General features: G+C 37.0%; 2 protein-coding genes across 11 annotated transcripts; both read right to left on the reverse strand.

Annotated features, from left to right (window-relative positions):
• Positions 1–3,661: 3,661 nt before the first annotated feature.
• On the reverse strand, positions 3,662–13,483 carry LOC148724425 (uncharacterized). 10 transcript variants are annotated; one of them, XM_088729274.1, is made up of 17 exons: positions 13,327–13,482; positions 12,793–12,831; positions 11,402–11,440; positions 11,055–11,099; positions 10,257–10,295; positions 9,908–9,952; positions 8,989–9,027; positions 8,642–8,686; positions 7,507–7,545; positions 7,159–7,203; positions 6,312–6,350; positions 5,965–6,009; positions 5,071–5,109; positions 4,725–4,769; positions 4,397–4,423; positions 3,983–4,057; positions 3,662–3,758 (listed from the first exon to the last, which is right to left on the reverse strand). In XM_088729274.1, exons 1-16 carry the CDS (start codon positions 13,424–13,426, stop codon positions 4,002–4,004), a joined length of 726 nt encoding a protein of 241 aa, XP_088585400.1. In that variant the 5' UTR covers positions 13,427–13,482; the 3' UTR covers positions 3,662–3,758; positions 3,983–4,001. The 10 variants fall into 10 exon arrangements, with proteins under 10 accessions (XP_088585400.1, XP_088585409.1, XP_088585401.1 ...); XM_088729283.1 differs by lacking the exons at positions 4,725–4,769; positions 5,071–5,109 and having other exon boundaries at positions 13,327–13,483; XM_088729275.1 differs by lacking the exons at positions 11,055–11,099; positions 11,402–11,440.
• A 1,476-nt stretch (positions 13,484–14,959) lies between these two features.
• LOC111325760 (ATP-binding cassette sub-family C member 4) lies at positions 14,960–24,200 on the reverse strand. Its single transcript, XM_088729221.1, has 7 exons — positions 22,332–24,200; positions 21,145–21,716; positions 20,673–21,052; positions 18,858–20,239; positions 17,366–17,939; positions 16,626–16,762; positions 14,960–16,498 (listed from the first exon to the last, which is right to left on the reverse strand). Exons 2-7 carry the CDS (start codon positions 21,700–21,702, stop codon positions 15,624–15,626), a joined length of 3,906 nt encoding a protein of 1,301 aa, XP_088585347.1. The 5' UTR covers positions 21,703–21,716; positions 22,332–24,200; the 3' UTR covers positions 14,960–15,623.
• Between the last annotated feature and the right edge of the window lie 1,212 nt (positions 24,201–25,412).

Below are 25,412 nucleotides of genomic sequence, written 5' to 3' on the forward strand. Positions count from 1 at the left end.
CTAATCCTAGTAAATAGTCTATTAAAAACGTAACTCTAATAAACACATTCAAGATGGCTTCATTTGTAATCTAATGTTGAGGAAAAAAAAATTCGAAGAGGGTTTTAATGACCTGAACCTTTTGTTAAATGGGATTATGCTTTTAAAGGTTTCTACGAACTTTTATCACTGTGCTGTGAACGGAAGACAGTGTATTTAATAATTACATTGGATACGAATCCAATTCAATTTTCTTACATTCTTCTTCAGTTTTAATTTTTATGTATATCTATTTTCACATCGCAATTGAATATCCGAAGCAAATGCAATTACAAATAGTAATAGTCAATCTCAACTTGCAAGACATGATTAAAGGAAAAGTTGTTACGCGATAATTATCCTGTTTTAATTCGTACCGGTACAAGGTGTTATGTAGGCGTCTCTGACTTCCTCTAACAGATCTTTTAGTGAGCGAGGAATAAACAAAATATATTATTATAACAAACAACGTATAAAAAACAGTAAAAATAATAATGACGATGATAATAAAGCGAAACCGACAACGAAAAGGACGAAAAATATGAAGTAAATAAAAAAATAAAAAAAAAAATTTAAGTACGTAAAACACATTATATATCAAGAAACCAAACATTCAAGAAAAGTTATTTATATCTGAAAGTCTGATTTCTAGGGAAAAAATTAAATGTAATGATAGCAGTTCTTGACTTACTGCCGGGTGGTTTTAAAAAGTTGTTTTGACTGTTATTTTACCGGTTTCACCAAATATAAACAAACAAACAAAAAATAGAAACAAATTACCGTAATAATCAAATAATAATAATAATAATAATAATAATAATAATAATGATAATGGTAAAAGTATTTGTTTTGTCGTGCGTCGTGCTGATTAATAGCTAGTTCTCCATGGCCTACAAAGAGGATTCTGAAGAAACTGAAGGGAGGATTTATGTTCTACTGACAAAATAAATTGAATTCCTACGGTTTTTTTGGTGTCTCCATCGATGTCCTCCTCTAGATCATTCAACAGGAAGCAATGAAAATAATACATAAGAAACCAAAAAAAAAAAAAAACATGATTATTAAAATATAATCAGGCTGCCATGCAGATCTTAAAAAAGTTTAATTTCTTCCCTATGTTTTCCAATTTGCTAACCTTGTATAACATCAAATTGAATTTTGTCAAATCAGCTTTCACCAGAAGGCACAAGTGCACTACTTTCCACAATTAAGTAAGTGGAAATCAAAGTGTTATAAAAAGGGCAAGTGACACCGTTCTACACATTTCAATAAATTTACTCTGTAGTTGTGATTTTTAATTCCCAAATTTCCTCCCAATTTCTTCTGCTCTTCTTCTAGGTAGGGCTTTGCGTTAGCAACCGTAAGGAACACAATAAGGAGACTAAGTTTCAGGTACATTTTGATTCGCTTTAAAGTTAAGACATCAATGAAGCTTCAACCTTTAACTCACCTTTTTGATGTCATTCAGTGGGTCAAGGGTGGTAATTAAGTTGCGCAAATAACTTAAAAGCAATGAATTGTTGCTTTTAAAATCGGATCTCTATTTGAACAGTTGTTAGAGACAGTTTTTAATCTTTAGCCGGATTAAAATCTCCGGTAAAATCTCTCGAAAGAACGAGGATGCCTAAATCTCGAATACATGTTGCTATGATTAAAAAACTAGGTCGAATCGAAAATTTTCATTCTATCTTAAAAAGCTACGTATCTAATTCATTTTGTAACTTATAGCTTTTGATAAATGCTTGAACAGCTGTTTGAGTCACTTTATACCTACCTAACCTTTTCTTCATGCTGTCAAAGGGAAGACATTTCCTTTAAGTTCTGTTTATTATTCAGAGTCTAACGCAGTATCGCTAGCTGTATCATTCAACGTTTCGATCTCAGTTCAAAACCTTCTTTCCAAGGCAAAAAAAGTTAAAATAATAAAACGAAACAGCCTCATAAGGACAACAGAAGGATCGGAAACGATGAAAACTACCATAAAATGAGATAAATTAACTAAATTTTACGCTGTAAAATCCATGAAATTAATGTTTTCTCCATACTATCGTATTATTTTGCCTGACTTTAACATCCAGAAATTAGACCAATGTTTCCAAATATTAAATCGAGATACGCCTAAAGGCCTAGAAGTTTTCTTCCAAGAAATTTCTACAAACAATTCGCTCAGTATCAGTTTCAAAGAAAGAGAGGAGATGTCATAACTTATAATCCTATAGGAACACATCAACAAGACCCAGCTGCGATGCAGCTGATTAACCAAGAAGGAGGTAGAATGAAATGTCGATCTCGATCTTTCTTATCATTTATTAGATCTGTTCATTTATTTGTCAATCGCTTTAATCTGCAAAGTGCTCGGACATGACACGATTCTCGACAATTTGCAGATAAAGTGTTGTCAAAATATTTGTCATAACACTTCCATTTAATTTTAGTATTGAACTCGGGGTAGGTACAAGCTCACTTGAAAACACTGATTTTAATGTGTTCTGCATACTTATTCAAATACGACATTTTATTGTGCTTCTAAAGCTTATTTTACCATAAACGTTGGAGGCGAATCTAAAACTCTAAAAAAACTCTAAAGCTGGTGTTTTGAGCGTTAGCCTTTCGTCCACTGGGTAACGCTCAAAACTTTAGCTCAAGAAGTGTCCAGCAGTATCCAAAAGAGACAGAGAGATCATTTGGCAACATAACGTTAACTTTCGATAAAATTAATGCCAATATGTAAACTGATACAGTATACAAAGGTATCACGAAATACATTTCTACACAGAGTTATTTCGACTGTTTAAAAAGGAGAGAGTGTAATTCCGGAGAAAACATAAATATACAATATAAAAGCTGACGTTTCGAGCGTTAGCCCTTCGTCGAAGCCTTCGAGCGTTAGCCCTTCGTCGCTCTGACGAAGGGCTAACGCTCGAAACGTCAGCTTTTGTAATCGTTACGGTGGCCAATTTACCATTCAACTTTGTTGATATATCCAAATTGTTTCGTTACTCCCACCGACGCAGCCCCAAACAGTTTCTTTCGAAACTATCAGCCTTTATTCATAAATATACAATATAGTTTGCCACAGACTATAGCTAACAAGGTATGTCCCTACAGGGATGACAGCTAGCTCCATGACAACGATAGTTGGGCAGCTGGCTCCATGACTATGATAGTTGGGACTACTAAGAAGAGTTTGGCGACCACAAAGAAGACATTACCGATAACCGAAGAGAGTCGGATGACAACTAAAGATGGTTTGGGTTCAACTTAAGGGAATTTGGCGTCAACTAAAAAGGGTTTGGCTACAACTCGGGGAGGGGGGGGGGGCGACAACTATGAAGAGTTTGGCGACAACTAAGGGGAGTTTGGTGATAAACAAGGATGGTCTGATGTCAACTAAAAAAGAGTTTGGGAACCAATTTTATCAGCCTAATTCAATACCCTCTCCGACTGATGCATTGCTGAGTATGATCTATAAAGGACAAAGAAACTTGCAACAGAGAAGACAGCTTGAATCGGGTGGATACAAGCAAATTAGCTAGAGAAAGACAGCGCAAGAATTATTGGGGAGTTGTCAGCCGATTTTCTGTTTTCTTTTTTTTTTTCTTTACATTTTATATTACTCCATTATATTAATCAATCGTTTGAACTCATTTATTTTTTTATCTTTTATTGATTTCTCATTATGCTCCTAATTGCTTGTCTTTATCTTGTTCCACTAGTTAGGCTTGGGTTAGTCTGCATATCTAGGAAAATAAGAATGCACGCATAAGTTCATCTACGTACAACTGTGCGTAATAGATTGTCAATAAGATTTTCTACCACAGTTGGCATTAATATAGCAGTTTGATTGGCCATTTTGCCGTTTTTGATAAGAGCTGCGTTATCTGTACTCATACCTAAAGCCGCAAATTGGCCAATCGGATTGCGACATTATTGCCAATTGTGGCGAAATATTGGTTAAACCTACCTTAGTAACCTTGCTAATCTTAGGAAGCGTTCTCTTTCTGGTCAACTTTTTCAGCTGGCTCGTCTGCTGCTCCTTCTATCGAAATAAATGAATACAGGGCATAGTCATGGATGTTATAAAGTGGAAATGAAACTTCGTGTCGCGCCGTTTAGAATGGCCAGAGATCAATTCACTAAACTGTACTCCAATCATTTCAATTACTGTCATTCATTTTTACCAGTTCTTCTGACCATTTGCGTCCAGCAACTATTGGTCCAGAAACAAGTTCATAAACCTTAGTCGTGCAATTTATCCCTCCAACCAGATAACAATATAAACTTAGAGGAAACGAGACCTGTAACCTTGGAGGTTTGACTGCAGACAAATAATCAAAGCACTTTACGTTACGTCAAACCGTAACTCCTGTTTACGTACCACTTTTACTCGCCGGGTCTTCCAATGCTAGAGAATAGGAAGAAAAGAAGAAAATATAATGTGTAGTTGAAAATAGATAAAAACGCCTTTTGGTAGTTTGCTACAATCAATAAAGACATAGAAGGGCGGAGGTAATTCAGCCATGTTCGGTTGGGACTGAGAAAGTTTTGTAACGCGGGTGTTACCCATCCCGCTGGTGATTCTACAGTTTGCCGTATTCATTTTTCAGTGGAGATTTTTAACTTCTAGTCGGTGATAAATATTCTTGGCATGCAAGACGTGGTTAAAAAATAAATTCATACGATAAGGAAGTTATTTTGACTCTTACCAAGTGGGACTGTTTTGTCGTCATCACTGTGTTCATCCTCCTGATCTTTAAATAGGATGTAAAAAAAAGAACAATAAAAAAATTAAAATAACTGGAAAACAAAATACAAAAAAACAAAAACACACTAAAAAAGAAAATAGAGAGGAAAGGGAAAAAAAGTAGATGTAGCAACAAAACCAAAAATTTAAAACAAAGGCTGAAAGTGAAACGTAACAGCGTGCAATTTAATTGAAATTTCCGGTGGGAACACACCTATTGACAGCTCTCTATAATCAGCAAAAGAGACTTAAAATAAACAATATCAAGCTTGTTCTTAATTTTACTGACAAAATAATTTGATTTTTACCATTTTTGACCAATTCGTCGCTTAGGTCTTCCTCCTGATCTATCAAGAGAAAATTATGAAAATGAGACAAATTGGAAAGCAGTTCATCAAAAAGAATGTTGATAATGATAGCGATGATAATCAATTAGTTAGTTTGAAATTTTACTGAAAGTTTCGGTGGGCGCATAATGCTATGCTTTATCACATTTATTGATAACTTGCGAGCATTCCCTCCTTCTCGCCCGAGTCCGTCGCGCGAGTCGAAAACATCCATAAAAATTAAAAAGGAATGTATGTTGGCTCGCCGCGGGAAGCTATACTTTTGACTTAGGCATCGCGGGGCTCCATGAGTCTTGCGCTCGGAAAGTACCCACAATAACAATATATGTCGCACCCACATTAACAATATATGTCGCACCCACATTAACAATATATGTCGCACGCACATTAACAATATATGTCGCACCCACATTAACAAGATATGTCGCACCCACATTAACAATATATGTCGCACCCACATTAACAAGATATGTCGCACCCACATTAGCAATATATGTCGCACCCACCATAACAATATGTGTCACTCCGGCTCATTATTTTTACACGAAATTAGTAAAATTAGGAAATTTTTATCTCAGAAAGACACCAAAAGGGTCTTTCATGCCTTTATTTTCTCTAAACTGGATTACTGCAATGACTTGTTTTAAGGCTTGCCCTCTTCTGAAATACAGAAACTTCAAAGACTGAGAAAGTTTTGTAACGCGGGTGTTACCCATCCCGCTGGTGATTCTACAGTTTGTCGTATTCGTTTTTCAGTGGCGATTTTTAACTTCTAGTCGGTGATAGTTATTCTTGGCATGCAAGACGTGGTTAAAAAATAAATTCATACGATAAGGAAGTTATTTTGACTCTTACCAAGTGGGACTGTTTTGTCGTCATCACTGTGTTCATCCTCCTGATCTTTAAATAGGATGTAAAAAAAAGAACAATAAAAAAAATTAAAATAACTAAAAAACAAAATACAAAAAACCGAAAACACACTAAAAAAGAAAATAGAGAGGAAAGGGAAAAAAAGTAGATGTAGCAACAAAACCAAAGATTTAAAACAGAGGCTGAAAGTGAAACGTGACAGCGTGCAGTTTCATTGAAATTTCCGGTGGGAACACACCTATTGACAGCTCTCTATAATCAGCAAAAGAGACTTAAAATAAACAATATCAAGCTTGTTCTTAATTTTACTGACAAAATAATTTGATTTTTACCATTTTTGACCAATTCGTCGCTTAGGTCTTCCTCCTGATCTATCAAGAGAAAATTATGAAAATGAGACAAATTAGAAAGCAGTTCATCAAAAAGAATGTTGATAATGATAGCGATGATAATCAATTAGTTAGTTTGAAATTTTACTGAAAGTTTCGGTGGGCGCATAATGCTATGCTTTATCACATTTATTGATAACTTGCGAGCATTCCCTCCTTCTCGCCCGAATCCGTCGCGCGAGTCGAAAACATCCATAAAAATTAAAAAGGAATGTATGTTGGCTCGCCGCGGGAAGCTATACTTTTGACTTAGGCATCGCGGGAGCTCCATGAGTCTTGCGCTCGGAAAGTACCCACAATAACAATATATGTCGCACCCACATTAACAATATATGTCGCACCCACATTAACAATATATGTCGCACCCACATTAACAATATATGTCGCACCCACATTAACAAGATATGTCGCACCCATATTAGCAATATATGTCGCACCCACCATAACAATATGTGTCGCTCCGGCTCATTATTTTTACACGAAATTAGTAAAATTAGGAAATTTTTATCTCAGAAAGACACCAAAAGGGTCTTTCATGCCTTTATTTTCTCTAAACTGGATTACTGCAATGACTTGTTTTAAGGCTTGCCCTCTTCTGAAATACAGAAACTTCAAAGACTGAGAAAGTTTTGTAACGCGGGTGTTACCCATCCCGCTGGTGATTCTACAGTTTGCCGTATTCATTTTTCAGTGGCGATTTTTAACTTCTAGTCGGTGATAGTTATTTTTGGCATGCAAGATGTGGTTAAAAAATAAATTCATGCGATAAGGAAGTTATTTTGACTCTTACCAAGTGGGACTGTTTTGTCGTCATCACTGTGTTCATCCTCCTGATCTTTAAATATGATGTAAAAAAAAGAACAATAAAAAAAAATTAAAATAACTAAAAACCAAAATACAAAAAACCAAAAACACACTAAAAAAGAAAATAGAGAGGAAAGGGAAAAAAAGTAGATGTAGCAACAAAACCAAAAATTTAAAACAGAGGCTGAAAGTGAAACTTGACAGCGTGCAGTTTCATTGAAATTTCCGGTGGGAACACACCTACTGACAGCTCTCTATAATCAGCAAAAGAGACTTAAAATAAACAATATCAAGCTTGTTCTTAATTTTACTGACACAATAATTTGATTTTTACCATTTTTGATCAATTCGTCGCTTAGGTCTTCCTCCGGATCTATCAAGAGAAAATTATGAAAATGAGACAAATTAGAAAGCAGTTCATTAAAAAGAATGTTGATAATGATAGCGATGATAATCAATTAGTTAGTATGAAATTTTACTGAAAGTTTCGGTGGGCGCATAATGCTATGCTTTATCACATTTATTGATAACTTGCGAGCATTCCCTCCTTCTCGCCCGAGTCCGTCGCGCGAGTCGAGAAAATCCATAAAAATTAAAAAGGAATGTATGTTGGCTCGCCGCGGGAAGCTATACTTTTGACTTAGGCATCGCGGGAGCTCCATGAGTCTTGCGCTCGGAAAGTATCCACAATAACAATATAAGTCGCACCCACAATAACAATATATGTCGCACTCACATTAACAATATATGTCGCACCCACAATAACAATATATGTCGCACCCACAATAACAATATATGTCGCACCCACAATAACAATATATGTCGCACCCACATTAACAATATATGTCGCACCCACAATAACAATATATGTCGCACCCACAATAACAATATATGTCGCACCCACAATAACAATATATGTCGCACCCACATTAGCAATATATGTCGCACCCACATTAACAATATATGTCGCACCCACATTAACAAGATATGTCGCACCCGCATTAACAATATATGTCGCACCCACATTATCAAGATATGTCGCACCCACATTAACAATATATGTCGCACCCACATTAACAAGATTTTTCGCACCCACATTAGCAATATATGTCGCACCCACCATAACAATATGTGTCGCTTCGGCTCATTATTTTTACACGAAATTAGTAAAATTAGGAAATTTTTATCTCAGAAAGACACCAAAAGGGTCTTTCATGCCTTTATTTTCTCTAAACTGGATTACTGCAATGACTTGTTTTAAGGCTTGCCCTCTTCTGAAATACAGAAACTTCAAAGACTGAGAAAGTTTTGTAACGCGGGTGTTACCCATCCCGCTGGTGATTCTACAGTTTGCCGTATTCATTTTTCAGTGGCGATTTTTAACTTCTAGTCTGTGATAGTTATTTTTGGCATGCAAGATGTGGTTAAAAAATAAATTCATGCGATAAGGAAGTTATTTTGACTCTTACCAAGTGGGACTGTTTTGTCGTCATCACTGTGTTCATCCTCCTGATCTTTAAATATGATGTAAAAAAAGAACAATAAAAAAAAATTAAAATAACTAAAAACCAAAATACAAAAAACCAAAAACACACTAAAAAAGAAAATAGAGAGGAAAGGGAAAAAAAGTAGATGTAGCAACAAAACCGAAAATTTAAAACAAAGGCTGAAAGTGAAACGTGACAGCGTGCAGTTTCATTGAAATTTCCTGTGGGAACACACCTATTGACAGCTCTCTATAATCAGCAAAAGAGACTTAAAATAAACAATATCAAGCTTGTTCTTAATTTTACTGACAAAATAATTAGATTTTTACCATTTTTGACCAATTCGTCGCTTAGGTCTTCCTCCGGATCTATCAAGAGAAAATTATGAAAATGAGACAAATTAGAAAGCAGTTCATCAAAAAGAATGTTGATAATGATAGCGATGATAATCAATTAGTTAGTTTGAAATTTTACTGAAAGTTTCGGTGGGCGCATAATGCTATGCTTTATCACATTTATTGATAACTTGCGAGCATTCCCTCCTTCTCGCCAGAGTCCGTCGAGCGCGTCGAAAACATCCATAAAAATTAAAAAGGAATGTATGTTGGCTCGCCGCGGGAAGCTATACTTTTGACTTAGGCATCACGGGAGCTCCATGAGTCTTGCGCTCGGAAAGTACCCAGAATAACAATATATGTCGCACCCATATTAACAATATATGTCGCACCCACATTAACAATATATGTCGCACCCACATTAACGATATATGTCGCACCCACATTAACAATATATGTCGCACCCACATTAACAAGATATGTCGCACCCACATTAACAATATATGTCGCACCCACATTAACAAGATATGTCGCACCCACATTAGCAATATATGTCGCACCCACCATAACAATATGTGTCGCTCCGGCTCATTATTTTTACACGAAATTAGTAAAATTAGGAAATTTTTATCTCAGAAAGACACCAAAAGGGTCTTTCATGCCTTTATTTTCTCTAAACTGGATTACTGCAATGACTTGTTTTAAGGCTTGCCCTCTTCTGAAATACAGAAACTTCAAAGACTGAGAAAGTTTTGTAACGCGGGTGTTACCCATCCCGCTGGTGATTCTACAGTTTGCCGTATTCATTTTTCAGTGGCGATTTTTAACTTCTAGTCGGTAATAGTTATTTTTGGCATGCAAGACGTGGTTAAAAAATAAATTCATGCGATAAGGAAGTTATTTTGACTCTTACCAAGTGGGACTGTTTTGTCGTCATCACTGTGTTCATCCTCCTGATCTTTAAATAGGATGTAAAAAAAAGAATAATAAAAAAAAATTAAAATAACTGAAAAACAAAATAGAAAAAACCAAAAACACACTCAAAAAGAAAATAGAGAGGAAAGGGAAAAAAAGTAGATGTAGCAACCAAACCAAAAATTTAAAACAGAGGCTGAAAGTGAAACGTGACAGCGTGCAGTTTCATTGAAATTTTCTTGTGGGAACACACCTATTGACAGCTCTCTATAATCAGCAAAAGAGACTTAAAATAAACAATATCAAGCTTGTTCTTAATTTTACTGACAAAATAATTTGATTTTTACCATTTTTGATCAATTCGTCGCTTAGGTCTTCCTCCGGATCTATCAAGAGAAAATTATGAAAATGAGACAAATTAGAAAGCAGTTCATTAAAAAGAATGTTGATATGATAGCGATGATAATCAATTAGTTAGTATGAAATTTTACTGAAAGTTTCGGTGGGCGCATAATGCTATGCTTTATCACATTTATTGATAACTTTCGAGCATTCCCTCCTTCTCGCCCGAGTCCGTCGCGCGAGTCGAAAAAATCCATAAAAATTAAAAAGGAATGTATGTTGGCTCGCCGCGGGAAGCTATACTTTTGACTTAGGCATCGCGGGAGCTCCATGAGTCTTGCGCTCGGAAAGTACCCACAATAACAATATATGTCGCACCCACATTAACAATATATGTCGCACCCACATTAACAATATATGTCGCACCCACATTAACAATACATGTCGCACCCACCATAACTATATGTGTCGCTCCGGCTCATCATTTTTACACGAAATTAGTAAAATTAGGAAACTTTTATCTGAGAATGACACCGAAATGGTCTTTCATGCCTTTATTTTCTCTAAACTGGATTACTGCAATGACTTGTTTTAAGGCTTACCCTCTTCTGAAATACAGAAACTTCAAAGACTGAGAAAGTTTTGTAACGCGGGTGTTACCCATCCCGCTGGTGATTCTACAGTTTGCCGTATTCATTTTTCAGTGGCCATTTTTAACTTCTAGTCGGTGATAGTTATTCTTGGCATGCAAGACGTGGTTAAAAAATAAATTCATGCGATAAGGAAGTTATTTTGACTCTTACCAAGTGGGACTGTTTTGTCGTCCTCACTGTGTTCATCCTCCTGATCTTTAAATAGGATGTAAAAAAAAGAACAATAAAAAAAATTAAAATAACTGAAAAACAAAATACAAAAAACCAAAAACACACTAAAAAAGAAAATAGAGAGGAAAGGGAAAAAAAGTAGATGTAGCAACAAAACCAAAAATTTAAAACAGAGGCTGAAAGTGAAACGTGACAGCGTGCAGTTTCATTGAAATTTCCGGTGGGAACACACCTACTGACAGCTCTCTATAATCAGCAAAAGAGACTTAAAATAAACAATATCAATCTTGTTCTTAATTTTACTGACAAATTAATTTGATTTTTACCATTTTTGATCAATTCGTCGCTTAGGTCTTCCTCCTGATCTATCAAGAGAAAATTATGAAAATGAGACAAATTAGAAAGCAGTTCATTAAAAATAATGTTGATAATGATAGCGATGATAATCAATTAGTTAGTATGAAATTTTACTGAAAGTTTCGGTGGGCGCATAATGCTATGCTTTATCACATTTATTGATAACTTGCGAGCATTCCCTCCTTCTCGCCCGAGTCCGTCGCGCGAGTCGAAAAAATCCATAAAAATTAAAAGGAATGTATGTTGGCTCGCCGCGGGAAGCTACACTTTTGACTTAGGCATCGCGGGAGCCCCATGAGTCTTGCGCTCGGAAAGTATTCACAATAACAATATATGTCGCACCCACATTAACAATATATGTTGCACCCACATTAACAATATATGTCGCACCCACATTAACAAGATATGTCGCACCCACATTAACAAGATATGTCGCACCCACATTAACAATATATGTCGCACCCACATTAACAAGATATGTCGCACCCACATTAACAATATATGTCGCACCCACCATAACAATATGTGTCGCTCCGGCTCATTATTTTTACACGAAATTAGTAAAATTAGGAAATTTTTATCTCAGAAAGACACCGAAATGGTCTTTCATGCCTTTATTTTCTCTAAACTGGATTACTGCAATGACTTGTTTTAAGGCTTGCCCTCTTCTGAAATAGAGAAACTTCAAAGACTACAAAACTCTGCCGCCTGACTTATTACACGAACGAAAAAAAATTTGAACATATTACTCCAGTCCTCATTAATCTACACTGACTCCCTATGGAACATCGTTTTATTTCCAAGCTGCTTCTCTATACCTATATAGCACTTCATGGTCTGGCTCCTGATTACTTGGCAAATCTGTTAACTCTCTACACACCTGTCCGCTCTCTCTGTTCCTCAAAGTCTATTAATCTGTATGTCCCAAGATCTAGAACCTCTACCAATGGCGACAGATCCTTTGTGTGTGCATCCCCTGTGCTTTGGAATAAGCTTCCTGATTTTATAAGATATTCCGAAACCTTAGATTCCTTTAAAACCAGGCTTAAGACTTACCTTTTTAAAATCGCTTATAATTTGTAGTTAATTTTAATCTTATATTTGTACTTCAAATCTTATGTAAAAGCATTGAGACTCATGTATAATGCGTTTTAAGAACTGTATTGTTGTTTTATTATTACCATAGAGTTTTCCGCGCTTTTTCGTGAAGGTTTTCGACTCTCGCGGCGGATTTCGCCGAAAAGGAGGGACTGCGATTAATGTAACCTAATGAGCGCTCTTTATGATAAGCAAAAGAAACCTAATATTAACAAGATTAAACTAGTTCTTATTTTACTGACAAAAGAATTTTAATTTTTACCATTTTCCATGAAGTCATCGCTGAGGTCCTCCTCCGGATCTTCAAACAGAAAATTATGAAAATGAGACAAATGAGAAAGCAGTGAATAGAAAATGGTGATAATCATATTGATGATGATCAAGTAGCCTTGAAGCTCCTTTATAAAAATAATTTTACCTTAATACTATTCAAATATTATCCAAAGGAAAGGTTGCTATTGATGTCATTGCTTTAATTACTGCTGTTGCCTTCGTTGTTCATGTCCTTGATACACTGGAATATTTTGTTTCTTTTGCTACGTTACAAGGGAGTTAAGCACCTTTAAACCCAACGAGATAAAATAGCGGTAAGGAATTGGGTAAGAAATTTTGCACAGTTAAACGATATGCTATTTGTATGAACTACTCTGAGCATTTCCTTGATATCGTTAGCTATCTTTTTATTCTCATTCAACAATGAGCACGTCGTGTTCATAGTGTAAAAAAGGTCAAATGATATCGTCCTAACCCATCCAATAAATCTTCTCTTTGTTTATGGCTTTAAATAGCAACTAACCTTCAAATTTCTGCTGTTCCTCCCCTAGGTAAGGCCTCGCGAAGGTAATCGAAAGCAAAAGGACAAGAACGCACAGTTTTAGATACATTTTGATGCGCATCAAAGTTGAGATAAAACACCTATAAAGCTAGAGCCACTGTTTTTCTTTGTTTTATACCATCTCATGGATCAAACGTGGCAGTTGAGTTATACAAATAACTAAAGTGCAGTTAAGTGATGCTTTTAACTTTGATTCTACATTTGATCAACTGTTAGAGTCCATTTTAAGTTGTCAAGTCGAGGTATCTTTTGCGACGACGAGAACAGATGCTATTACGCTTCAAAAACGTTAATGAAGTTTACAGTCTTGGTTAATCTAAACTAGTTTAATCTAAACTATATATCTAGTTCAATCCCTGCCTAATGGCGGTCGATTGAACGTATGGATACTTCAAGTTCAAAATAGTTGCTTTATCAAATGTTTAAACAACTGGTTGAGTCACTATTAGATTATTTGACTATTATCTCGTAACACCATAATAAAGAATTGCCTCTGAATCTTTTTTTTTCATCATTCCGGACTTCCCGCTATTGGAAGAGTCATTCAACGCTTCGATGTCAACTACTCCATAACATATTCAAATGAAAAAGAAACTAGATCAGATAGACTGAAACATCTAAGACGCTGAAATGGTTCCCGAGAAACATCGGAAAATTAGTGTTCTTGTGAATGAATTTAACATTCAGATGTTCATTCACGTTTGAGTCACACGTTAATTTTCTGAGTAAATGTTTAAGCTTTGTTTTACAAAAGCTAAGGAAAATGTCTCATAAGATTATTGGCCTTAAACTCTAAAGGAAAATAAATGGCTCGATTTCAGCTCGATAAATCAGATAAACTCTTATAAGGTAAAATAGTTCCTGAGAAAAATCGGAAGATCAGTGCCTTTGTGGATTAATTCAACATTAACACTGTAGATCGTCAGTCATTTTATCGAGGCAAGTTTAAATTCTGAGTAAAATGCTTCAATTTTATTTTAAGAAATTTTAGAAAAATGTCTCATATCGTTTTTTGCCTTAAACGCTTCTTATCCACAAACTCCCTTACGGGAAAACAAATCTCGAACTAGATTTCAGCTCGATAATATGTTGACGGAAAGGCTTGGAAAAAACTGTAAACAGTCCTATGAGAAAAAAATAAGCAACAACAAGCTGCTATGCAGCTGGTTCATCAAGAAGGAAGGAAAATGGAATGTTTTATCGGTGATATTTACCTTTATCTCTACTTAACAGTTTGTGTTTTGAAACGTCAATCACTTTAATCTAAAAGTGCTCAGAAACGACATGAATCTCGTCAAGGACCTCCGATGTTCAATTTTCAGATATGATGTCATCAGAGCATTTGTCACTTACACTCCCACTGATGTTTTTGTAGACTCAGGGCAGTAAAAATATATTTGATTTCATTTTTACCTTCTTACCTATTCAAAACATGGCATTTTATCTGACTTCTAACCCGTATTTTGTCGTAAATGTAGTCCATAAATCTATTGTTTTATTGCCGATTGGGTGAACTTTACTGAAACTGCATGCGGAGATGAAATGCTCGTCAACGAAAGAGTGATATAAAGTAGATCAGTTCACAACATGGAAATCCATATTGACGCCCATTCTTGAAACGAATGATAAGGCGGTGCAGCTTTAATTCATTACGAACACTTAACGGTCTGTGTATCTTCTTGCCAAATGCTACGTCATCCTGCTATTTATTATTAATGGCTCATCTACTACGCTCTTTGTGCTAAGTGGGACATTAATTGAATAAACGTAAGAAAAAAAAAAAAAGAAAAGAAAACGGCGATAAAATTCTTTGTTTTTATCCTGAGTGCGAAACAAGAGATGCGAAACACAATTACTTAGCCTAGTTTTAACTTGCAATTCCACGCTAAATATCTCGCTTTGTTAACCTATTCATTTAAGTGATTCTATAACAGAATTTCCTTTGACTTGAGCCTAACGTTATATTTATTTCTCAAGGAACAACCTTATAAAACAACATTGATAGTAAAGGTAACTTCCTCGATATCTTACTAAATATTGCAGTACCCAATCACAACTGAGATTTTAAGCGACAATTGATCCATTTTTATTCTTCATTAAATACCAAAAAAACTTCCGCTTCGGTGAAAGTGATAAGTTGAAATTAGAATTAAGAGGGAAGAATCTAATCCCTTACTTTATCATACATGTGCTTTTATTAAAGCTTTTGCAGGGCTTGCTTTGACTACATAGCGGCGACTGAAAATAAATCGCATTCATCACTCCTTATGCGATCCTACGAGTGCATCAAAGGTTCCCTGAACAGCAATCTGGCCTTCTTCTAACAATAAGATACTGTCACAGTTTCGAACAGTATTTAAACGATGAGCAATGATAATGACAGTTGAGTTATTCAATTTCTCGTGCACAGTTGACCAGATGATTTTCTCTGTATTTGGATCCACGTAAGCTGTCGGTTCATCCAAAATAACGATCTTACTTCGCTTAAGCAGAGTGCGAGCCAAGCATATCAATTGCCGCTGACCAGTACTCAAGTTTTCACCTCCCTCAAAAAGTTTGTGATCAAGCTGACCGTCTAGATTTTCGACCAAGCTGGTGAGTTTCACCTCTTTAATGGCAGTCCATAGTTCGTCATCTGAGTACTCCCCCAACGGATCCAGGTTTTTTCTTAACGATCCGCTGAAGAGAACAGGCGATTGTCCGAGGACAGAGATACATTTTCGTGATTCCTGAAGTTGAATATCTTCTATACACACATCATCGATGAATATCTCTCCTTCAGTCTCAGGCATGCGTAGAATAGCTGATACAATGGACGACTTCCCATCTCCCGTCCGACCTACGATTCCCAACTTGCTCCTTGCCTGGATTTCAAAACTTAATTTTTTTAGCACTACCGGTCCGTCTGGATAGTACCTCATGGAAACATTCTTAAAACTCACATGACCGTCATGTGGCCAGTTTTTCGGAGGAAGTGTTTTGGTGGTGTATCCTGGCTCTGTGTTGAGGCGAGTGTACGCCAGGACTCGCTCGACAGACGTCATAAGATTCTCAACACCAGCATATCGTCTAACAGCGATTTGGGATATTTTTGCCGTATCGATAGCATAAGCGAGTGCCAGACCAGCTAAAGCTGAGATAAATAGATTAAAATATATTAGTAGATCAGCAAGCATAGACTTGAGTTGATAAAAAGCTAAATGAATCATAGATAAACTTTGTCAGTGTTATCAGCTCCGTCGAATCTTCGAGATTGATACCTGGGTTTTGAGAAGCAAGAACAGAAGCGAATGCCACTGCAGTTATTAATGTCGCGCAAAGTACATCAGCACGGAAACCAAGCCACCGTGTACTGGCTAAAACCATGGAAAATGCTCGATTGTGTAAATCTTGGTGCCTGTAAGTTGTGGAAATAAACAGATACTATCAGGAAAAAAAATAAGCAAATTAGAACTACAACAAAACGAGAAAAGCTATCATTTTTAGTTATCTAACTCCATTACATTCATGGACACGTACAAAACCTTACACTTAGCTACATTCATTTTCGAAATTGCTGTCTTGGCACGGTTAATTGGAAGCTCATTTTATGTAAAAAAAAAAGGAAAATTTTTATATGCGGCGAAATGGAGGTACGAAGATATTGGTGGCCTGCCTTTATTAACGGTTCCACGCAGAAATCACTGAGGGATGCTAAAAGTGCGAGAAAATGCTTTAATGACGGAAGAATTACGAGAAATTAAAGCTTTCAGTTTCAAGATTTTACATTCTGAAAATTATCCAGATTCAGACTTATTAGATTATCATTTACCCTCTTAGCGAATGAGAAATGTTTGAAAGTCTTTTCGGTTCATGGAAATCGTGTCAATCATTTCTTGTCTCAACTATCCCTTTTCGTCGGTGATTAGTAACACGTGTTCTTCAGCTATAACAACCAGTTTCCGTTATCGGTTTTTGCCATAAAGCATTAAAATTGATTGCTTCCTGCAATAATACCCACCTATAAAAATCTTCGATGAAATCTTCTTCTCTGTTCCGACTACGAATTGTATCTAAACCGATCATGGTTTCTGAAAAGTGCGAGAAAACTGGACTTTGACAAATGGCCTCGAGCCTCTTGAGTTCACGGGAGCTCTTCAGGTAAAACCAAGCTAAGCTTAGAAATATAACCACAGCTGGAACCGAAACAATGGAGAGCCAAACATTCGTAAACAAGGGTAGCAACATGGCTGTGGATACAAACAAAAGATACTGGATGGCTGATAGAAACGTCTTGGGAAGCAACTCGTCCATGCAGTCAATGTCCTTAGAACATCGGTTTAAGATGCGTCCGGCAGGATTGGTGTCAAAAAATAACACTGGCGCTTTAAGTAAACAGGTTACAAGGTGGTTGTGCAGGTTTTTAGAGGATCTGAGAGAGACACTGAAGAATATGATGGCACGTATAATGACCATAGCAAAAGCGCCTGTCACAAGAGCGGCGTAAATACCCAATGTGGAGAATGATTGTTGTTCCGATAAAAGTGGAATTGTAGTGAGCACTGAAAGCCAGATGTCGGGTGACACAAGAAGAGCTGATAAATGAAAAATTAGAAAACAAATTACTAGTCTTTCATAGGAGGAATGATACTATGGTATAAGCATCATTCTTTCAGAGTTGCTAAAAAATCACGTATTTTTTCGAGAAAGCAATACGCGCTTTAATCATAATAACAATAAATATCACTGCTAATCGCCGTCGCAAAGTACAGCAAGGACGCAGCTCGACAAGTTCGAACCGAAAGCAGCCGCTAGCAGCCTCTACCAGCCGCTATGTGTAACCTTGAGGGACAGCTTACAGCCAGCTGGAATCAGCTGTATGTTGGTTTTTGAATTGGTGAGGGAGGAAAACCAGAAAACCCGGAGAAAAACTCTCGAAGCAGAGAAGAGAACAAGCAGAAACTCAACCCACATATGGACCCAGGTCCGGGAATCGAACCAGGACCACATTGGTGGGAGGCGAGTCCTCTCACCACTGCGCCATCCCTGCTTTAATGTACCTGTACACCCCAGCTGTTCTTTAATGTACCTGTACACCCCAGCTGTTCTTTAATGTACCTGTACACCCCAGCTGTTCTTTAATGTACCTGTACACCCCAGCTGTTCTTTAATGTACCTGTACACCCCAGCTGTTCTTTAATGTACTTGTACAACCCAGCTGTTCTTTAATGTACCTGTACACCCCAGCTGTTCTGGAAAAGTTTCAAAATACAGTTCACTCAGAGAACATTCATTACGTAATTTCACTCGAGATAAAGACACCAAAGGTAAAATGTATAATGCATACAGCCGCTTGGTTGTTGCTAGTTTCAGGTTGCTTAAAAGTACTTAATCATCATCATCACATCAAAATTCCATTGCTAGTTTTATTTTTGCCAATATTTTTCCTCACTATTCTTTCCTAAGTGAACCTTAGAATAATCATGAGAAGTTTGCAGGTATGATTATCTTACCTTGTGTTATAAGAAAAATTAAAAATAGAATAATCATAAATAATGGATGCATTCCGGCTCTAAAATAGTTCCAGTATAACGAGGAGGAAATTTCTCCAGTTGTAGTATCTTCTTGGGTAACAGACAAATGCTCCTCAAATTGGCCTCGGAATTCTTTATCTCGCAAGTTAGATTCTTTTTCTGCAGTGCTGGTATTCTTTTCTATTGCAGCAGATCCAGCTATGATAGTATCAAACATTAATCCGCTTTCTTTCAAATCGCTAAAGGTACCTTGTCCTGAAACGGATCCGTTGTTGAGAACCACAACATGGTCAGCCATTCTGAGATGCCTCTCTGCGTATGTGACTAGAATTCTTGTTTTATCCTTTAACAAGTTACAAATGCACTGACTAAATATGTGTTCACCAACTTTGGAATCCACTGCACTCAAAGGATCATCTAGCAAATACATGTCTGCATCTGCGTACACTGCACGAGCCAGATTGACACGAGCTCGCTGACCGCCACTCAACACGACACCGTGTTCTCCAACAAATACGAGGTCACCTTTGGGAAACCTGTGAATGTCGTCAGATAGTGCACAAGCTTGAATCACACTGCTGTATTTTTTATCATCGAAAGGCTTACCAAACAAAACATTTTCTCGGAGTGTTCCAGAGAAAACCCAAGCAGTTTGAGAGACATAAGCCACAGTTCCGGAGTAGGTAATGTTCCCACTGAACGCGACGATTTCTCTTGCAATAGCAGCTAGCAGTGTAGATTTTCCACTCCCCACTTCACCAGTAACGACTGTTATACTCTTTTCTGGGACCTCAAAACTGACATCTTCAAGGAGATTTGGCCCTTCCAGTTCATTAGCTTTACACCAAAGACTTTCAATGGATAACTTCCCTGGAGAGGCTTGTGTAAATTCAGTCCTAGAGGCAGGATTAGCATCGGTGTTAAGAGGAATGTAATCATTGAAGTCTTGATTTTTAGATCTTTTTTCTTCATTTTTAATTTCTGTTCCTAGAGATCCTCTGCCATAAAGCGCTGGGAAATTGTTTTTAGATTCTTGAAAATGATCTTGGTTGCCAGGGGGCGCCTCAGAGGTCTCCAAGCTCAACGAAGGGATATTTTTCAGTAAAAGAAAGTTTCTGATTCTTCTAAAAGATATCCGCAACTCAAATACTGAGGTGATAGCATAAGAAAGTCTTGTGATAGTAATTCGAAGTGTGTTAATAAAAGCCAACAACATGAACGCCTTGGCAGACGAAATTAGATGGCCATCGAGGCTGAGAGCTAAGACAGACAGAAAAGTGGCTACAGTCCCTGCAGTAAACGGAAGAGATTCCACAATTGATAAAAGAGCTCCCTTCTTTAGGAGGATCCAGGTCTCCTTCCTACAGGACATATAAAAAATAATTCTCAGCTACTAGCACCTCACAGCATAAAATAGTTATCAAAAGTGGACGCCATTGTAGCTAAACTAATCATATTTTTCGTGACAATAAAATCTGTTTCAACCCTATGAGAGTGAAAACCAGTTATTTTTGGTCAGCAGTCCGTCTTTCCATCACTCAGTTGAATAACTGGTTAGTCTAACAATTAGCAAGTCAGATGGTTGATCAGCCTCTACATGGATGTCAATTATAAGCGAACTTTATCTCGATTTTGTTGTTTTTTTCTTTCTTTATAAGGAAAGAGGTCCTCTTTTCCTTGTGGAATAAACCTAGCCAATCATCACTTTTTATTTTTAGTTTTAATTTGCAGTTCCATTGTTGTACATTATTATGAAATATCTCCACCTATTCTTGACAGAATGACCTCTCTTACCTTCTCACTTCTTGAATCCTATCCCCGTAATTGTTCTCCCAGGCATTAGCCTTAATTGCGCGTATGCCTGATATCAGTTCAATCATCATCGATAGGCGATGATCGGACACGGCGGCTGTTTCCTGCCTCAGCTGAGCACATAAGGATGAAATAATCATGACACACGGAATCACAGCTACAAGGTAGAAAACTCCCATTATCGCTTCCCAGCTGATGAGGTAAAACAACAAGGAAATGACAGCTGCAATTTCGAGCATAGTTAGAGTTGAAGTGAATATCCATCTGGGCGCCATTTCAATTCTTTGAACGTCATTTGAAATTAAGTCGATGACATTTCCACTTGTCACTTTTCGAAGCGTCTGTTTACTGATCAAAGGTATCTAAAAGGAATGATCACTTGCTGTTAGAAGCATGATCGGCTTATTGACTGATTGACTGATTACAAGTTTCATTTGCTGTCTAAATAACTGACCTTGAGGTATATAAGACCTTTAATAGCACTGCTGAGTCGCATTCCAAGAAGTTCTAACCGAAACCCAGTATAGTGAATACAGGCTGTGGATAAGCCGCTTAATGCCAGCAGAAAACAGCATCCATATGCTAACGAGTAGTCTTTCTCAGTTAAACGGAGCAAATGAAGGAGCAACCCTAGGAATAAGGGCTGTAACACACGACATACTGACTCCAAGATCAAAAAACATGTCAGGACGGAAATCTCCCTTGTGGTTACGGTCTTTAAGATGCACTTCCAGAGCCTGGGTTGTTCTTTACATGCTTTATCCTTGTTGAGTTCATGTACGTGTTTGTTCCATTCTTTCCGCAGGTTCTCAGTCAAATCTCTGGTCCTGTCTTCTTCATGAAGAGGCAGTATATCAGCGTGTGTCAAGGGTCTCTCTGCTCCCACTCTGAATGTACCGTTCATCCACCAAAAGGATAGTAATGATAACCAATTTGCAGATTCAGCAGGATGAAAAGAGCTTGTACCATCTCCATCACTTGACAGCCTTTGGTAACTTGCTTCGTTGGACATTCTGAATTTAATAACTAAATAAAAAACAATGGGAAAGATAACCTACAAGCATGAGGTATGGATTAGCAAAAAGAGATAGACTGATGCATCGATTGCTAACTTATTGACAAGGCTGCTACCTAATTGAATCATTCAGAATCGTTACTAATTTCCATTTTTACTTCGAATGGATCTTGGAACGAAAAGGAAACGAAAAATGTGCTGGAGAATTGTGCTTGCGAACATTGCAATGATAAATTTCCCTCCCTTAGCTTTTTCTCCTCCCAGGTTGAATTTTATTGCCTTACGAGATTGGGCTTCGACACTACAATCATTTTACAGAATAGAACTTTCGTGCGGAAATGCTCCAAGGTTCAACTTTCCTCCCGATTACCCTACAAACCTCCTTTAAACTTTGATATATCGCTCATTTCTTAAGTGAAAAAAATTAAAGCTAGGCGAGTGTTGTGTAATTTCTTTTATAAACGGCTTAAACTTTATATCAGTCTCTACCTCAATAAGAAGACAACAGCTCTCTTTAATCGTCAGAATACCCCTTGGCTCTCACATAAATAAGTGAGTGTCTAACGATTTATGAAAATTATAGCACACATAGCACACATTTCACACTCAAAGAAGAGAAGCCTTACCAAGTTAAATTTCGCTCTCGAGCAACAGCTTCTGTGAAGGTCATAAAACTGGTTATCAGCGATTCGACCAGATCGGATGGCAGAACTCTCAAATAAAGTTACACGCATGCTAACTCTGTAAAACTGAACTAGAACCGCTGAAAAAAGACCGCTAACAGCATCGATAGACATCCACGTGTTAAAGCTCATGACGTAATTGCTAAAAAAATGACGAATTGACGAAGATAATTAATGCTAATCGTTTACGTTCATACTTTACTGGTCGAATAAGGCAGGTGTAGCGGCTGAAACAAACGAAGAAGGTTTCGATGACAACTATTAAGTTTCGCAAGTGAAGACGCACTATGAAGCGGGGATATATTTTACGGACAAGCCTTGAATCGTTTTATTTAACGTAGTCGAGGTATCCAAGTACTTATCGTAAACTGAAATATTAAAATCATAAGGAAGAAGTTAAGCTCATTTCCAGTTTTCGAACTGACATTTTAAACGTTTCGATACAAAGACATAAGAAAGCTGAAACCTAAAGCACAAACTCACACAAAAACTATATCTTCGACAGGATAATTGTGAACCGCTTGAAAACGAACTCGTACACATACCAATAGCCAAGTGGGAAAAAACTTAGCCAAGTGGGAAAAAAACTTGTAGCGTTCTAACTTAACGTGAGCCAAGTGTCACGAGATTGCAAAAACGAGCGATGAAGAAACTAGTGTAAAACCTGAACGGGATTACTAAAAAGGCTAGAAATCTAGAAAAGTACAAAGAAAAGGAACAGATACTTGCATAAGAGTCCCGCTTGTAAGAGTCTAACGAAAACGAACTACAAAATAAGGTGGGCAAAACTCTCTTCCGATAAACACTACCTATCGTTAGCCCGAGCAGAGACAACTGACTAAAATGTGGTTCCAGATGAAACCTTAAAAGATCACGTCCCAAATGGACACATGATAACGTCACTATTGCGGTTTAACTCAAACCAAACTTGTGCTAAATCTCTCTTATGTACAGTGACATAGGCGTGGCAGCCGTTACAACCAGAAAACACGGAGAATCAGCTGTGATTAACGATGATTTATTAGCAATAATTCAACGTATACTGTAATATAATGCAGTGAATCAACTTATTACTAAACTTGTAATTGTTTTAAGGCGATGGCAATAATATAAACGATAACAGTCATAAAATCCTTAAGTCCATAGAATTTTAGGAGATAAAAAGCTACAGGTTATATCACGGTATACGATCACGATTGTTTTCATTAGTGGCCATTTGTAACAAGACGCTCATCCGAAAATGGATGTCTTTGTTCACTAACTCACTCACTCAGTCTTGTCTTTGTACAATTTTCAACTATATCGTCCGCGGTTGCAGCAAAACAGGGTGTTTTCTTGACAGCAATTCGAAAGTAAAAGAATTTGATTGATACTTCACAGCGTAATTCAGCTAATCGAGTTTCGCAGCAGTGTGATTCCTAAAAGAGGCAAAGCCACTAATGTTGTCGCGATGAGTAAACGAGTGAGTGTAAGAATAGAATTCCGTTGCGATCTGACCCAATTTTGACCCAATGTTGGCCACTTATTATTATTATTTTTTTTTTGGAGCAAAAAGCGATAAACATCTGACAATCATTTCAGAATTGTGCACAACATAAGTTTTCCGTCGGAAATATCTTAAATAGAGGCTGATAGTTTCGAAAGAAACTGTTTGGGGCTGCGTTGGTGGGGGTAACGAAATAATTTGGATATATCAGCAAAGTTGAAATGGTAAATTGGCCACCGTAACGATTACAAAAGCTGACGTTTCGAGCGTTAGCCCTTCGTCGGAGCGAATAGAGGAATTGTGGGTTGTGTGAGCTTTAAAGGCGGAAAATGGAGCTACGTTATTGGTGGGAAAATTCCTCTATTCGCTCCGACGAAGGGCTAACGCTCGAAACGTCAGCTTTTGTAATCGTTACGGTGGCCAATTTACCATTTCAACTTTGTTGATATATCCAAATTATTTTAAATAGGCGTGATCGGTGCATCATAAAACCTGGGGGAATGTTTTTTTTCCTTGGGAAGAGAGCATTTTATCGTTTAAATCAGCAAATTATGTAGACCCGACAATAAATTATAACATTTTCAGTCCATGCCGTACGTGACACTATCAAAGACGATAAACATCTCAAGATAGTTTCACAGTCTGCGGCATTCAATGACGCACAATTTTAACTCCAAAATGAGGTTGACACCAAAATGACTATGTTAAGTCATATTAACAGAACTTGCTTATCCGCTTTCTATTATCTTTATAATTTACGTAGAATTAGGAAACATTTGAGTCGTCCAGTCACCGAATCATTCTTAGTTAGTAAGTGTAACAATAGAATTACGATCTCGACCCAATTTTGACCGAATGTTACCCACCTATTGTTTTCTTCGGAGCAGATTCAATCAGCAAATTAGGTAGATCCGACGATAAATTATAATATTTTCGGTCCTTGCCGTACGTGACACTACCAATGACGATAAACATCTCAAGGACATTTTAAACAAATCATGCAGGGTAATACTGAAAACCATATCATGGTCGTAAAAGTCCTCTTTTGGTCTGCCATGCCTACGCAGAGGTCTGTGGGTTACGTTATCTTTTAAAAATGCGTCATATCGTGCCATCCATTATAAATCTCGTTGAGGTAATCGGCAATAAAACCGAACACTCAGATAGAAAACGAATAACATGCACAACAATGCAAACATACTCAGGGCAAAAAAAAGATCAAATTTAAATATATATCATTATTAAATTTTCATTATCATTTTTAAGCCATTTATTTAGCATGGATATGAAGAGGTTGGCCCAGTAATGGAAGACACAGTGCTTCAAGGAGAATATTGGTGCGTGAGATCGAATTTTCCTTTGCCCTAATTTGGCTAACTTACTCCCTTACGTGAACAAACACGTATATTTACTGACAAGAACAAACCGATTATGTTTTCGTGAATAAATATGCAGCGTCAGATATTTTATTCATTAAGCACAAATCAACAGCAACTGATACCATGTTTCAATTTAAAGGTGTTGAAACAACCTCATAA

Source organism: Stylophora pistillata, chromosome 8 (genome assembly GCF_964205215.1).
Source record: "Stylophora pistillata chromosome 8, jaStyPist1.2, whole genome shotgun sequence".
Lineage (NCBI taxonomy): Eukaryota > Metazoa > Cnidaria > Anthozoa > Scleractinia > Pocilloporidae > Stylophora > Stylophora pistillata.

Excerpts from the sequence above, each read along its gene's own strand:
- LOC148724425 (XM_088729274.1), bottom strand. The coding sequence starts at position 13,426 with ATGCGCATCAAAATGTATCTAAAACTGTGCGTTCTTGTCCTTTTGCTT. Across the intron at positions 6,010-6,311 it reads CGACGAATTGGTCAAAAATG|ATCAGGAGGATGAACACAGT; the intron begins GTAAAAATCAAA and ends TCCTATTTAAAG. Across the intron at positions 4,058-4,396 it reads AGACCCGGCGAGTAAAAGTG|AAGGAGCAGCAGACGAGCCA; the intron begins GTACGTAAACAG and ends TTATTTCGATAG.
- LOC111325760 (XM_088729221.1), bottom strand. The coding sequence starts at position 21,702 with ATGTCCAACGAAGCAAGTTACCAAAGGCTGTCAAGTGATGGAGATGGT. Across the intron at positions 21,053-21,144 it reads AAGGTCTTATATACCTCAAG|ATACCTTTGATCAGTAAACA; the intron begins GTCAGTTATTTA and ends CATTCCTTTTAG. Across the intron at positions 16,763-17,365 it reads TTCATCGAAGATTTTTATAG|GCACCAAGATTTACACAATC; the intron begins GTGGGTATTATT and ends CACAACTTACAG.